Source organism: Octodon degus, unplaced genomic scaffold (genome assembly GCF_000260255.1).
Source record: "Octodon degus isolate 3935 unplaced genomic scaffold, OctDeg1.0 scaffold00002, whole genome shotgun sequence".
Lineage (NCBI taxonomy): Eukaryota > Metazoa > Chordata > Mammalia > Rodentia > Octodontidae > Octodon > Octodon degus.
The window spans coordinates 17464944-17479846 of record NW_004524578.1 but is presented as its reverse complement, the minus strand read 5'-3'; the positions used below and the strand labels follow the sequence as shown (position 1 = coordinate 17479846).

General features: G+C 45.1%; 1 protein-coding gene across 2 annotated transcripts in view; it reads left to right on the top strand.

Annotated features, from left to right (window-relative positions):
- The window catches only part of Ntrk3 (neurotrophic receptor tyrosine kinase 3), a 394525-nt gene that overhangs the window by 337395 nt on the left and 42227 nt on the right, over positions 1-14903 (top strand). For both annotated transcript variants that reach the window (XM_023710187.1, XM_004623279.2), the window contains exons 14-15: positions 1925-2097; positions 5753-5996. In XM_023710187.1, coding sequence (XP_023565955.1) covers positions 1925-2097; positions 5753-5996 — 417 coding nt within the window. The remainder of the gene's footprint in view (positions 1-1924; positions 2098-5752; positions 5997-14903) is intronic.

The following is a 14903-nucleotide window of genomic DNA, read 5'->3' as shown; positions in this document are numbered from 1 at the left end:
CCCTCTGTCCGTCTGCATTCCTGCCCCCCTTGCTGAGCCCAGCTGCTCTGCTGTTAGCCCACATCTGCACCTTTTCCCACTCTCTCTCCTACACTTGCACATCTTTCCATTCCTCTCCCCATCATTCTCTGGGGTATTGGTCTAGTGACTGATTCATCTGATAAGTTAGTTCAAACAGGTATGCCAGATAGGAAATTATCCTCAACTCCAGATCCAAGCTGTTCCCTGTTGCATGATCTTTAGCAAGCCGCTTCCCTATTCCCAGCTCAGTTTTCTCATCTGTAAAATGGGGAGGTTATGCTAGAATAACAGCTCAAGTTTTGTCACTAGTGCCATGTAATCAATACTTTTTTGGCTAAATATTCTAAATTTTAACAAAAAGGAAGATGTTGGTTGAGGCTTGGGTGGGGCTTGAGGCAGGGCAGGATTTTGGGACACCATAAAGCTCACCAGGACCACTGCTCTAATCATTCTAACTTTCTATAAGTTAAGATGTGTCAGAGTGGGCTGATTCCCAAAGAGGATGGGACTCAGTTTCTTTCACTTCAACTCTCCCCTTTGTCTGCCTCCACAAAGGAACACAGATGAAGGAGTAGGTAACATCTAGAGCCCTTCCTATGCCAAGAGTCTGCTCTCTCTAGTGAGTGCCTGTGACTGAGGTCTGATGTACCTCCATGCTGTCACTGGGCTGGAATCCAGAGGAGCTTGCAGATTTCAACTCACAGGGCTGCAGAGGGATGAGAAAGTTCTCAGGCTAAGGAGTCTGCTCAGCACTTGCACACAGAGGTCTGTCGGCTTGAATAACCAGAAAGCCAGATGCCAGCAGAGAGGGTAAACCAATATCCGTACTGTCTAGAGTTTTGCTAACCTGACAGTGATGAGGGAATTTCATAATCATTTCCTTATTGTCTGGTTTCATGTCTGCAGAGGGTACTAAGCTGTGCGGGAGGCTTTCCCTGGCAGAGTGTCCTTTCGTTTTCACAGATCATGGTCCATGCCGGCCAGCACGGCTCTTTCCTAGGACAGTGCCCTGTCCACAGTCCTACAGGTGTACTCACAGTATGAAGTTTGGGTGCCACTCCTGGTGATTGATAATCCACACTGGCAGCCTACACTTTTCCTGGGTGTGTTGCTCTCTTTGGTCCAGGAAGTAGCCTGGCCTGCACTTGTCTCTCACACTGGCTCTGCCAACCCCAAATAACTGAACTGTGATATCCCAGTGGCTGTAAGACACCCACATCCTCATCCTCTGCACTCTGTCATCCTCTACCTGTTCCTGGGTACATCACAGGCTTCTTTCCTCCTGTTAGCTCCCATTCCCACAGTTACCACCCCCTTACCTCCAGTGCTTCCTCCAAACATTTGATCAAAGAACGTCCTACCTTCTAGAAGCCAAATTGCTCAGTGTTTTCTGAAAATACTGACTTTTTCAACATTGAAAATCAAGAGGTTGAGAGTACAAAGGAAGACTTTGGTACATTGTCTGCCTGATCTCTTAGGCTGTGGGGGTGTGATAATTTACAAAGGTGAAGTCATTAGAGCAGTGGTGTTAACACTCTTTTAACAGTGGGACCATTTCTTTAGGGGAAGACATAGTGCAGAGTCTCTACCAGTCCTTCCATCTCCTGCCCTGGTCTCCTCACTCTCACTCAGTTCAGAGGTGTTGTTTGAGGCAGAAGCCTGGAGCTCTGGGTTGGGCAGTTTGAAATCACTGCCAATATATGCAATATGGGAGTCAGAAAGTAGATTTTTTTTTCCTCATAGGATAAGAATGCTGAAAAAGGAAGGGGCCATGCCTTGAAATATGGGTTAATTTTACCATCTTTAAGTTTGTTTCAAATCTTATTTGTTCGGAACTCAGTAACATATGGTGACTGATTTCACCAAGACAGAAGGTTGCTAAGAGCTGATATCATGCTTTCAGGCCTTGAAGGACCCCACCCTGGCTGCCCGGAAGGATTTCCAGAGGGAGGCTGAGCTGCTCACCAACCTGCAGCATGAGCACATCGTCAAGTTCTATGGTGTGTGTGGTGACGGAGACCCCCTCATCATGGTCTTTGAGTACATGAAGCATGGAGACCTGAACAAGTTCCTCAGGTGAGCCAGGGATGATGTTCTTCTCCTGTAAATCCTTGGGTTTTCTCTGCAGTCACAGGTTGTCTTCTGCACTCAATTGTGAGGATCAGATACACAAAGCACCCTTTCAGCCTTATGCATTATCACCTTAGCATCTGGGTGCAGGCCTTTGTCCCTAGATTAAGAAACCTAGAACCTTCTTCTTGGTTCTTTTTGTGTGTGTGTGGTACCAGGGATCGAACTCAGGATCTTGTGCTTGCCAGGCAAGCACTTATTCCACTGAGCTATCTACCTCTCTTCTTGGTTCTGATGTGGGCTGAGAAAAGTTTGAGCTAGAATGGGTTCCATGGAGAATCTTGGGAGCTGTCCATCTCATGCCTCACAAATTCAAGGTTCCAGAGTTCCAGATAGCTTCCCTCATTGTGCCTTAAATCTCTCACCTATAAAGTAAGAAGAGTATCTTATAGCCTTCCTGGTAGCTTTCTTGCGAAAGACTTTTTGATGATGTGCAGTAAGGTACCAGGTTAAAAACTCATCAGAAGGCACAGATGGTTGAAAAAAAGAGAGCAGATTTTCCTGGGTAAATTCTACAACTAGGTTGTCCAGTATAGTGGCCAGTATGTGGCATTTTGAATATAGATTTACACTAATTAAAGTTAAATAAATGGGGCATTTCCTTGATCTCACTGGCCCTATTTCAGGAGTTGGGTAGGCACATGTAGCTAGGGATTACCTTGTTTAGAGGGAATAGTCTAGATATGTTCATAATTTAAATATTCTATTTGGATAACCTTGTTCTAGAGAGTCAATTCATTGTCTCCAGGTATAGACCCGGAGAAAGATTATCTGGATTTTGAGAGACTCAGGGAAGAACTTGTGAAAGACTGGAGTCCCAGGCAGAAGTTCTGGACAGAGTTGCAAAGCTGGATCTACTGTCTTCAGAGAAGACAACATCTGATTCGTAGGGTAGAGTTTGGACTTCTTTGGGGCAGTCTTCCACAGAAGACTCCCGAAGCTTGTCCACATGTGGGGTGGCCTCATGTGAGGTTCTCAGGAGCTGATATCATCTTGAGCAGATTGAACACTCAGGCCTTGACATGTCAAGTATGATGATCTCTGCTATAGCACTGCGTGAATCCCACTGAATTCAGTGACTAAGAATGAGATTTCCAGTATGGGTTATAGAAGGCTCTCGCCTATGCTCCAAAAACAAATGACCACTCCTTTAAAGTGGAGCATTTAATGCAGTGCTGTAGTTTTCAGTGAGAATGGAAAGAACTGATACCAAGTTATACACTAGAGGAGTCTTTGGAACTCTGCTTGGGGACTAGATTTTTAAAACAAACAAACAAACAAACAAACAAAAAAAGAAAACAGTCCTTGGGGAATTAAAATATCTGTAGCATGTTCTATACCTTCCAAGCCTGCATTCACAAGGAAATGGATTCCTTTTCTCGAGAATAAAGACCTTAACATAAAACACTCTTGGGTTCATATCCCAGCTGATTTGTTACATCTTAGCTGCAACTAGGGCACATTATAAAACCTTTTCTTTCTTAAAAAAAACGCAACTATTAGTAACTGCTTCAAGAGCTGTTGTCATGTTTACTGACCACACATGTGTTACACTGAGATGAGTTTTGCCTGGTAGTTACTGTGAAAGCTACTATTAATAAAATTATTGCTATTTGATGAGAACTATGAGCCATAGTAGTTTGTAATCCAGGAAATTTTTTTTCTCAATACTTGAGATCTCCTTCTGGTGATTCCGTTCCTCCGATGTCAGAGGGATGGGTCCCAACTTTCACCACACCCTCTCCATAGATCCAGCAGCGCTGCCAGCATGGGTAAAGAGAGTCGCTGGGTATCTCCTTCTACCATGGACGTACCCTATATAAATAAAGAGGAAGAAAAAGGAACATAAAGGAGAGACAGAATGAAAAGTGAGAGTAAAGACAAGAGATAGGAAAAATGGAAAAGAAGAAAAAGAAAAGATAGAGCAAAAAAAAAAAAAAATCCAAAAAATAAACCCCAAACAAAACGAAACAAAACAAAAACAAAAAACACAGAAGAGACTACAGAAACAGAAGAGCCATGTCTGTATCAGATGTAACAGATAGTGCGAGGAAGGCTTGCGTGTCAGCACAGCTCTGCAAGGCTTCCTGACACGCTTAGGGCCTCTGTGTGTCTCCCCAGAGTCCCTTCCTAGGGACAACTTGGCCATGCCTATTCAAATCAAGGCCCAGTAGTCTTCCTGGGACATTTTTCTTTTCTGCTGCATAACTGGCTCACCAGATTCCCAGATGATGCTGTTGTTCTAGGATCGCCAAGCAAGACCCACCTCTTCCAGAACATCCCAGTGCAGCACAATTTGAGCAACAGGTTATGCCAACTGTCTGGGCACCTGGCTTCCCGCTGCTCTTCTAAGCACAGGCTCTGGGACCTGAGGCCAGGCCTACCTGCTCTCACCTCTCACAGCTGGTGGTGTGTGGAGGTGGCCTGGCTGAGCTCTCCTGGGACCCAGGACAGGTCTTGTCTGCCCATCACTTCCTTGCTGGTGGGTACAGCAGTTCTCCTTCCAAATCGCACAGGAGGCAGAGCCCACTGGAGATAATAAAATGAGTGCACTCGTATTTAATGGTGCCTTTCAGTGGAAATTGGAGAAGCAGTAAAACAGGCCCTGTGCACCAGGGCTGCTTGGCCCACCACGTCATAAACAAGGCCCTGGGGCGTGGTTATGTCTCATTGGGCTTTCTGGAGGAAAGAGTGAACACTAAAAGAGACGGATATGACAGCACAAGGTGTTAGGATAACAAATCCCGACCTTGATTTGAGATAGGGGCTTGTGGGCACTCTCCAGGCTTCTGCTTCAGAAGCAGCGGGCTCTCCTTCCTCTCCTGCTGCTACTGTGACTTCCCCAGTCCTATGAAGTGCGGTGGTGCCGCGGGAAGCGTGGATTGCAGGAGGCCTGCTGCTCACTGTGTGGGTGTGGGCTGCCCCTTAACTGAGTCAGCACTGGAAGAGGTGGAACTAGCTAATGAGGAGCTCTGCCCAATCAGATTCCCCCCAGGGGGCGGGGCCTGGCAATAACCTTCCACAGTTCCTTGGGGACTCCTTTTGAAAGTTTGCCTTTACATCTGATGTGACTCTACATTCTGTTTCCTGATTACCCACATATCCATTGTGGGTTCTTGGGCACTTTGGGTGAATGATATCATCATTTTGTACCTCAGTTTCTTTATTTCAAGATTAAGGTGGAGGGATTAACTGGATATATTTAAAACAATCAGAACGGGCAGGACGGCGCTTGGCACACAGTAAGGGCTACATGGGGGTTCGTTTTTATTTTATTAGTTATTCTATAATAAATAACACTTGGGAAAACCATAGGTAGCAACAAAATACTAAAAAAAAAAAATAAGTTTATTACTGTCCCTTTCCTTTTGAGTATGTCTGCTTTCATTTTAGTTGGCATGCTGGTTGTAGAACTCCATCCTCCCCCCACCCCACACACACAGTATAAGTTTTGGTAAAGAGAAATAGGCCGTAGGCAACATGGAAAAGGGAATTTCCTTCACTTCTATGGCGCATCCCACAGTACTAGGAAACAAAAAAGTCTTTCCCGTCTATGTCCTGAATTCTCTCTGCTCCCTCTCTCCTTCCCACCTCCTTGAAGGGCCCACGGGCCAGATGCGATGATCCTTGTGGATGGGCAGCCACGCCAGGCCAAGGGCGAGCTGGGGCTCTCTCAGATGCTCCACATCGCCAGTCAGATCGCCTCCGGCATGGTGTACCTGGCCTCCCAGCATTTTGTGCACCGGGACCTGGCCACGAGGAACTGCCTGGTTGGAGCCAACCTGCTGGTGAAGATTGGAGACTTTGGCATGTCCAGAGATGTCTACAGCACCGATTACTACAGGGTAAGGTGACTTTCCCAGCTGCAGAACTCAGTGGCAGAGCTAGCACCTTGCTTGCATGTCTTTGTCATTGTCCATTAACCCTGTCACTGTGGTGCACATATTCTCATGCTTGCCCAGACAGGCACTCAACAGTTACCCTTCAGCTGCTCGTGCATCTTGACATACCTGTTTGTTACTGTCTCTACAAGCCACCTGCCTTTCCTCTGGACACTTGGCTGGACTGTATTCATACATTCCGATGACATGTGCATCGTGTTCTTACATTGATGTTCATTTTTTCATGCAAACAGAATTGTGTGTGTGTATATATATATATATATATATATATATGCATATGCCTGAACATGCACCCACACAAACCCAACATGGTGCTTATTTTAACATCTTCCCACCTCATCACTGATCTAACCTTGCCCAGGTCACATTTTTATTCTCTGGAATTATCTTATGAGCATGTGACAGTAATCATGTTTCTGAAGGAAGGTCTTGATGAAAAGTAGAGCCCAAAGTAAACTAGCAAAAATAGTGAATGCATTGCTGAACAGAAAATCTTAAAGTCTTTGGAATGGTGAAGAAATAAAGCATTTCATAAGTATCTAGCTTTGGAGAAACAATAGGGTAGATTTTAGAAAAAAAAAATTCTGATTGTGGGTAGAGCTACCCGATTCATTTTCCCTCCGAGTTGTCTGCTTTCTATTAATAGGGTCTTATTTTACTCCCAGGATCCTTTTCCCCTTAGTTTCTGGGAACTTCCCATGGATCACTGAGTAGCTCTGACTCGTATTCTTGTCAGGGAAAGGGTGAGTGGTCACAAATGTCACTTTTTCCAGGAAGAGAAAATGTGATGTGAGTGCAACTTGAGATCCAGTGATGAGATAATATTTGTAAATGGATAGGTGGGTGCTTCTAAGATACAGGTCCCTGAGCTCTGGGCTACAGGCCAGCACTGGACTGTGGACTGTTAGGAGTGGGGCCACACAGCTGGAAGTGAGCAGTGCTTGAGAGAGCGAGGCTTCATCTGTATTTGCATCTGCTCTTCTTGCTCACATCGCTGCCTGGGCTTCGCCTCTTGTCTGATCACCGGGGCATCAGATTCTCACACAAGCACAAAGCCTACTGTGAACAGGGATGTAGGCAGCATGCCCCTTCACACCAGTCTGTAATGATACCTTCCCAGCCCTACCTACGCCTCACCTCTGGATCTAGAGAAAAATTGTCTGTCCTGGATCCTGTCTCAGTCATCCAAGATGTTGGGGACTACAGCTGTACAAGATGAAAGATTTACTGTGGGGTTATAAACTGGGGAAGGAATATGGGCAGGTGATGGTATGAAGAGAGCGATGGACAAAGGTAGTGGGGTGTTGTTGTCTATTTGGGCTACTGTGAACATGCCCTAAGCTGGGATGCTTACAGTAATAATGGTTTGGAGCCTGGAAGGATCAAGGCGCTGGCAAGCTTCTGTGTCAAGTGAGGGCCCGTTTCCTGCTTCTGATACAGTGTTCTTCTCACAGTGCCTCCACACAACAGAAAGCGCAGAGAGTCTCACCGAGCCTTCTTTGGAAAGGCACTAATCCTCTTCCTGACAACTCCACCTTCATGATCAAGTCGCCTCTCCACACCCCACCCCCAGCCTGGCATTCAGGGTCAGCATTTGAACTTTTAGGGAACATAGCTATTCAGTCTGTATTAGGGGAATGGCAGCCAATTGTCTGATTTTGTCCAGAGAAAACAAATGGTCCTGTGTGATCCAAGGAGCCCACTGTAACTGTCCTATTTGTCAGAGCTTGGTAGACCAGGAGGCTGGGAATTGGGTGCTGGCATGTGTATGCAGAGCAGCTATCAGCATGCACCTGATGGCTCTGCCTAAACAAGATCACTCAGGTGTTAAAACCGATCATTCAAGGAATTTCCTTTTAGCAGTGGCCTGGAGAAAAGGGGACTGTTTGAGAGATGCCTTTTGTAGCTACAGAGTGATTTGTTTATGGTGCAGTGAAAAGCTGGCAAATGATGCACCATCATGGGCATACCTGAAGCAAAGTAGACCAAAGCTGGAGAAAGTGGCAGGTGCATGGCAGAGTGGGCAGCTTCTGTAGTGGCTTCTGTAGCAGAGAAGAGAGAGCACCATGGGGCAAGAGCCACAGACTGATGTCCAGCACAGACCTGCCAGGCAGTAATCCAAGTGGGGTCTTTCTGTAGCATCTAGAGCATTTTTTCCAGTTAGAGCCAGAAGAAGCATCGGTGTGGTTACTGGGGCATCCATGGGTCATAGATTTCTTAGTGGCAACCTGGATCTGGCACCATTTAATTGCGTTTCCACTGTGTAATGAGGTTTGCTAGTTTTTCTGACTGAGCTCAGATTTATGCTGGTGTTGATGACAGAAAGGACGGGCTCTCTGTTTTTTGGTTTTGTTTTCTTTCTCTGCATGAATTAGGTATTTAATCATGCTGAAGTGATCTCTACTGGCTTCAGCAGGACCTTGGGAAACCGTGTTTGATCTGAGTGTGAAAACTGGGCCCTCAGAGTGACTTCTAGGCTTGCACTTAATAGTTCACAGCCCTGGCTTGAAGAGAAGAACCAAGTAAACAAGCAAGGCAAATCCAAATGGTCTTTTTTGCTCTCACTTCAATAGCTGTAAGCTGTTGCTCTTTACTCCTGGGAAAGATTCGAAGAGTCACCCCACCTCACTTGCGTGGCTGCCGGAGCAGAGTGAAGGAAGGGAAAGGAAGTGGGGAGCATTGACACTCCAGATGCCTTCAGTTCTTTCACCGTGAGTGCTAAGCCAGATGGGCCCAGCTGGCCTGAAAACGTATGCCTCCGGCTGTGAGGTGGTATGAGCAAAGAAAGGGCAGCAAGTGGAGTCACGTCTCAGCATTTGGAGGACTCTGCTGCTAGTGTGGAAGTAATAGATTCTCCTTACGATATAATATACATGCAAAAGAGCGGCTTATATCATACCTTCATATTCGGTTCCTGGTTCTAGTGTAGACACAGCTCCCCCTCTCCCACTCTCCTGTAAATGTGCTTGAACTCACAGTTCTGTGCCTCGGAGTCTTCATATCCAGATTGGAAGACATTGGGAAGATAAGGGGATTCTTGGATTTGGGCATGATTTCATCTGTGCTCACTTTCCGACCCTTGATCATCATTAGCTGTCGTGGACCTCAATGCTGATTCTCCACCTTGCATTCCATATTCTTACTTTATTGTTGTTATTTATTTGGTACAGGGACTCGCTATAAAGGTCAGACTCAGAGTGATCTTCCTGTCTCGGCCTCCCCAGCACTGGGATTACAGGGGTATGCCGCCATACCCGATTTCAGTGGCTGAAGTTTCAGCATGAGGCTGGCATGGCATGCCATACCAGGAATCGTAACTGGATTCTTGTGCTTACCAGGCAGGCACTTAGACTGCTGAGCTATCTCCTCAGCCCCCTGTATTCTTATTTTATGAGGACAAAAATATTTACTCAACAGAGTTTTGTTGATGTTAGCAAGTTAATGTATATAAGAAGTCAGTAATACATTATGTACAGGATAATCTATGGTTTTTATTTTCCTCTTCTGTGCCTTTTGCCCACCCAAGACAAGAGCACTGTGGGGCTAATCTTATTTCCAGACACAATTGCTTGGTCAGTGTCTTAGTTACTCTTCTCTTGTTGCTGGGACAAATACCCGACACCCAAAATAAAGGAAGGAAATGTTTATTTAGCTCACGGCTACTGGAGGTTTCTGTCCATATTCAGCTGGCTCCAAGGCAGAGCAGCACAGAGCAGAAAGCAACCTTTTATGGTGGTGGCAAAGAGCAAAAGCACAAGGTAGGAGTAGCAGCGGCTCAAGCCTAGCTTCTCTTCTCTCCTTACATTGTAAAGCAAATTACCTGCCCCAGAGCAAGTGCAGCATCCCCACCCACAATAATCAATCACAAACTCCAGAAGCTGCCCCAAGACTGCATGAGGCTTTTTGGGGGGACAACTATACACAAACCATAACAGTCAGGAAGACTCCTCTTTACCACTGGGAAAATACCCCGGAACACACAGTTGGTCCAAAGGAGTAGGTCTTTAAGTTGACCAACTCAGGATAATTTTCTTATTAAGATTTTGACTTCCATAGAAATACTAGGTCATGAGAACTTGTTTCTTCTTCTGGCCAATATTTAGAGGGTCTCACTCCAGAGTCTTAGAGCTGAGCAAGTTTGGTTGGTTTATGCAAGACTTTGTTGTGCAGTACACTGGTTGAGGCCATGAGGAGCACGGTGATTTTTTTTTTTTTCCTGAGGATTGGTGATCACATTGAGAACAAAAACACTGTGAAAGATTTTCTCTACAAACTGACACCCATGGAATACATTTGGACCTCTCTACTACTATTGATGACTGGCCTAAGGATTTACTTTCTTCTCATGTCTAATAGAGATAAAAGAAAATTCAGGTGTGTGTTTGTATGTGTATGTGTGTGTGTGCGCACACACACACGCACACCTGCTCAGTGCATATTCTAGGGTATAAACAGGAGAGCAGGAAGAACGCTAGAGATAAACCACTCCTTATAGTCTCCCTTTTTCATTTTTCATTTCTTGAAACAAAGAGGCACCATCTGGCTCATGCATAAGTAGCATGCAAACGATTTACAAAGGTGAACTGCCAAATTTCCTGTTACACATTTAGATAGAGAAAACAAACATCACTGCATCAAAGCCCCAGAGCAATTTGTTCTGTCTTCTTAAGAAGATGCCCAGTGACAGACAGCTCTTCTTCATGTGGATCTCTGCCTCAGTGCTTCCAAGATTTCCTCTTCAACTGGCTTCTGCGAGGGTGACTTCTGGCACTGTGAAGCCTTCTTCAGAACATCAAAGAACACTGAGAGACTTGGTGATCAAATTGAGAATAAAGAAAAGTTTAGAGCACCTTGAAGGGAAGGATGTTGAATCCAGAATGAAAATGTCTTCAGATGTTCTAATTAAGGGGGAGGTGATATGCTGAGATCTGGGAGGAATGGGATTAGAGGGTGTGGGCCCTGTGATCTACAGAGCCACAGAGCCAGGAGTGAACTTTTCTGTTCTCCCTGCCATCTCGTGTGCTTAACACAGTGCCTGATACTTAGTAGACATCCGATAAAGTTATCAATGACTGAAGTCTGGATATGAATTTAAAAAAAAAAGGATATGAATCTAAGGTCATGTAGGAAGTCAGCCAGCCTGATGAGGAGGAGACAGGGGAGGCAACCAGATGCTGAAGAGACCTGAGCCTTTGAAGCTGATGTGAGGATTCAGTAGTAGGGTGCAGGTGCAAGTCTTGTCTAAGCAAGTAGAAGCTGCATCTAGGGAGCGTGCAGAGGGGCCAGGTGAGAGTGGTCTGAGTCACAGATGCCATAGCAAGTCAAAGCGTGATCCTGGTAGGGACAGAGCTGAGTATCTAGGAGACAGAGAAGGAAGGTATGTCCAAATGCGGAGAAGCATACGTATGGGGCCATAAAGAAGAGCTGGAAGCCGGTAATATAGGTCTGGGTTCTAAACCGGAGAATCCAGAAGCTTCTGGAAAGGACGACTTCAGTAATCCTTAAGGCATGGGAATAATTTAGATCAAGCCTATCTGACTGGTAGAATATTTGACTCCATGGCTGTCATCTTGCTTCCATAGCAATGGGAAAAATGGCAGGTATTGGACCCATACTGCCAGGGCTTGAACTTCTGCTCCTATAGTTCCTACCACATGACTTCGGGAAACTTATTTACCTTTCTGAGCCTCTAACTCTAAGATGGGGTTAACAGTCCTTATCACATGCATTTGCTATAAAGATTATAAGTTGATATATATAAAGCTCTTAATATGATAAATGCTCCATAAATATTAATCACTGTTACTACTATTGGAGCTGAAATACTAATGCCTTTTCCAGTGTCAAGATGGGCATCCTGAACAAGGCTTCCCTGAGGGTTTCAGTTAAGGTAGTCCAATTGCTATAACATAAAGATGCAAAAATACATAATGGGTCCAACACAAACACCACTCCTTTCTAGGTCACATAGCAGTATGTGCAGGCGAACTCTAATAGCATCTACTCTTCTTCATGTTCTGTCCTCTGTCATCCTAGGTGTCAGCCCTACTGCTGCCAGATAGAAGAGGATAGGAGCATGAGGACTGTATGCAGGATATGGATAATAGGTCTGGTCTGGACATGGTATTTGTCACTTCCCTTCATAGCAAGACCCCAATCACATGGCCCTACTATTTATAAAGGAGGCTGAGAAATGGAGTGTCTTTGTGTCTCACATAGAAAAGCACAGAGTATATTGGGTAGCTGATAGTCTACCGCTGTAACAGTGAAGGAAAATCACTTTCTTTCAACATTCCAGCTCCTGTTTTACTAAGGATTTACTAAGAAAGAGAAGATAAGGTAACTGTACCACTATTACCACTTCTGAATGTGGAGGTGGCCATCCCGAGAGGTTCCTTTATGCTTCTGTTTGCAAACTCTTGGTGTCATTTGGCACTTATAGGCTCTGGGGGAGCTTGGCCCCATCTACCATCAAGGTGCTTTGCTTTATTCTCTGCAAACTCTTGGTGTCATTTGGCACTTATAGGCTCTGGGGGAGCTTGGCCCCATCTACCATCAAGGTGCTTTGCTTTATTCTCTTGGAAAGCAGAACAGACACAGCTACAAGGAGACACAACTTCGGGGCTGGCTGCGAAAGGAGGAACATTCTAAATGAAAAGCAGTCTAAGTTGATAGGTAAGGAAATGTACACAGGAGAAAAGCAGAGGAGAGATACAAAGTAGAGCAGCTTGTACTTCAAATCCATGATAGTAAAGCAAGAATCAAGAACATGCTTCATACTCTAATTAAAACCTCCTAGAACTGTTCAGAACAGGGTTAGCTCACTGATAAAAATCTGAGACTTTTCCCTGGTAGAGCATTATAACATGGGATTCAGAAACTCTACACCTTCTTGAAATTATATGGGTCATAGTGAGTAGGGTGAGTTGTTCAATTTTCATTTGTTGAGGAGTCTGAATATTCAAGAGATGTTTGTTGCCCATCAACTTACTGGAAATGACTTTTCTGAAAGATTGAGGCAGGGGTCCATGAAGTGTACCAGCTGAGCAGGGGAGGGAGAGAGGGCTGTCTTTGATTCGTCAGGACCTGGGGTTGAGCAGAACTGAGAATTAAGCAGAGAGTTCCTAAAGTGACTTCCCATTTTATAACGAGCAAGAATATTGGCTGATTACTGAGCCGCCTGAGCTAAAAGGCTGGGTTTTTTCCCAGTGTTGACTAGTTACTGTTTGTTCTCAACTGAAGGTCAAGTGGTTAGTAGCATGTTGAAGAGATCCCTGGTTTATGAAATAGCTTGTTATTTGTTTTTAATGTGTAAAAGCTAGCGATGGAAATTTAGGCCATAACTTTCAGGATCACATAGTGCTTGCTGTCTGCTGTGCATTGGGGCTGGGAGAAGCCCAACCAGTAAATGACAACCTTCCTTCCCACCCATCTTGAAGCCCACTAAAGCAGAAAAGACTGCAAATGAGCATTATAATGCGTGCTTGAATCACAATAGGACCATTGCTGATGGTGGCCATAGCTGGCAGCCTCCAGAGCTTCCTTACACTGAATTGCCTACTAGACTTTCCAGCCCAGCCCAGCAACCTTGGAATAATGCAGACTTTGTTCTATAGAGAAAGGCCGAGTTTCTGTTGTACACTTCTGCTCTCTGTAGTGAGCAGATCTCCCTCAGAAGGGGGAAGGAGTTATGGTCACAGCTCTGATCTGGGTGGAGCAGAGGGGAAGTAGAGTGAAGGCCTCAGAGATACCAGAATTAGATGTTACTGTAGTCCATATCCTTCTAACTGGAAATCTGAATTTATGCAAAGAGGAAGGGCCCCTCATACCTCTGCTCAGGTTCATTTCCAACTGGGCAAGTGGCTGCCAGCCAGCCAGCCTTCTAGTCTCAGTTCCTTCCCTAGAGGTCATGAGCAGGAAGACCTGTACGATGCCAGAATGAATGGAGACAGGCCAGACAGCAGGACGTTGCAGCTCATGAGGGATTCTGACCCACTCTGAAGTGGCCTGAGCCAGTTGTGTCCCTGTAGCTTCAATCATTAGGTTCTCCTGAATAAATCCAGGTACTGAGCAAGGAAAAGTGGTGCTGAATATCAGAAGATAAGAGTCTCCAACAGTTGTCCAGTGGCCAGGCCCCAGGAACTGGATGTGTTTCTTCCTCTGGTATTTTTGAAATATCCTAGGAATTTGTTAACATGTTTTTTATATGGAGGAGAACAATGGGCAGGGATTTGTATTTCATTGCTAAAATTGTGATTGTCCCATTGTTTAAAATAGATTGTATTATGGATTAATTTTAGATGTTTAGAAAAGTTACAAAGGCAAGTGAGCATGCAGGGTATCCTCACACTCCCTTCACTCAATTTTCCCTACTGTGGATGCTTATGTAACCATGGAATGTTTGTAAAAAGTTTTTAAAAATTAACAGTGGAACAAATTATTAATTAAACTTCAGGCTGCTTGAATTTTTATGTTTTTCACTAATGTTGTTTTTATGGCTCTGGGATCTACTCTGGAATGCATTACTCATAGCCAAGCCCCATGCAGGGCAGAGATACTGCTGTGGGTCAGGCAGGGGTAAGAGGATACTGCTCCCTAATGTGCTGATGCCCTCCACTCCAGGACACCCCACAAGCACCCTCAGGTGGCCCCAGGGCTCCTACTTTAGCTTTTTGGAGTGGGGACAGGTAGACTAGGAAAACTTCCTACAACACCACAGAGCCAGAGCTACTTGGAAGCTCTGATTTGTGAGGAACTTGGCAATTGCAGACTCTTGCAAGAATCTTTGAGAGTTCTGTCATTTTGGGCAGCCATGTTCTGACAGCACATGGACAGAGCTGCCGTTCACTT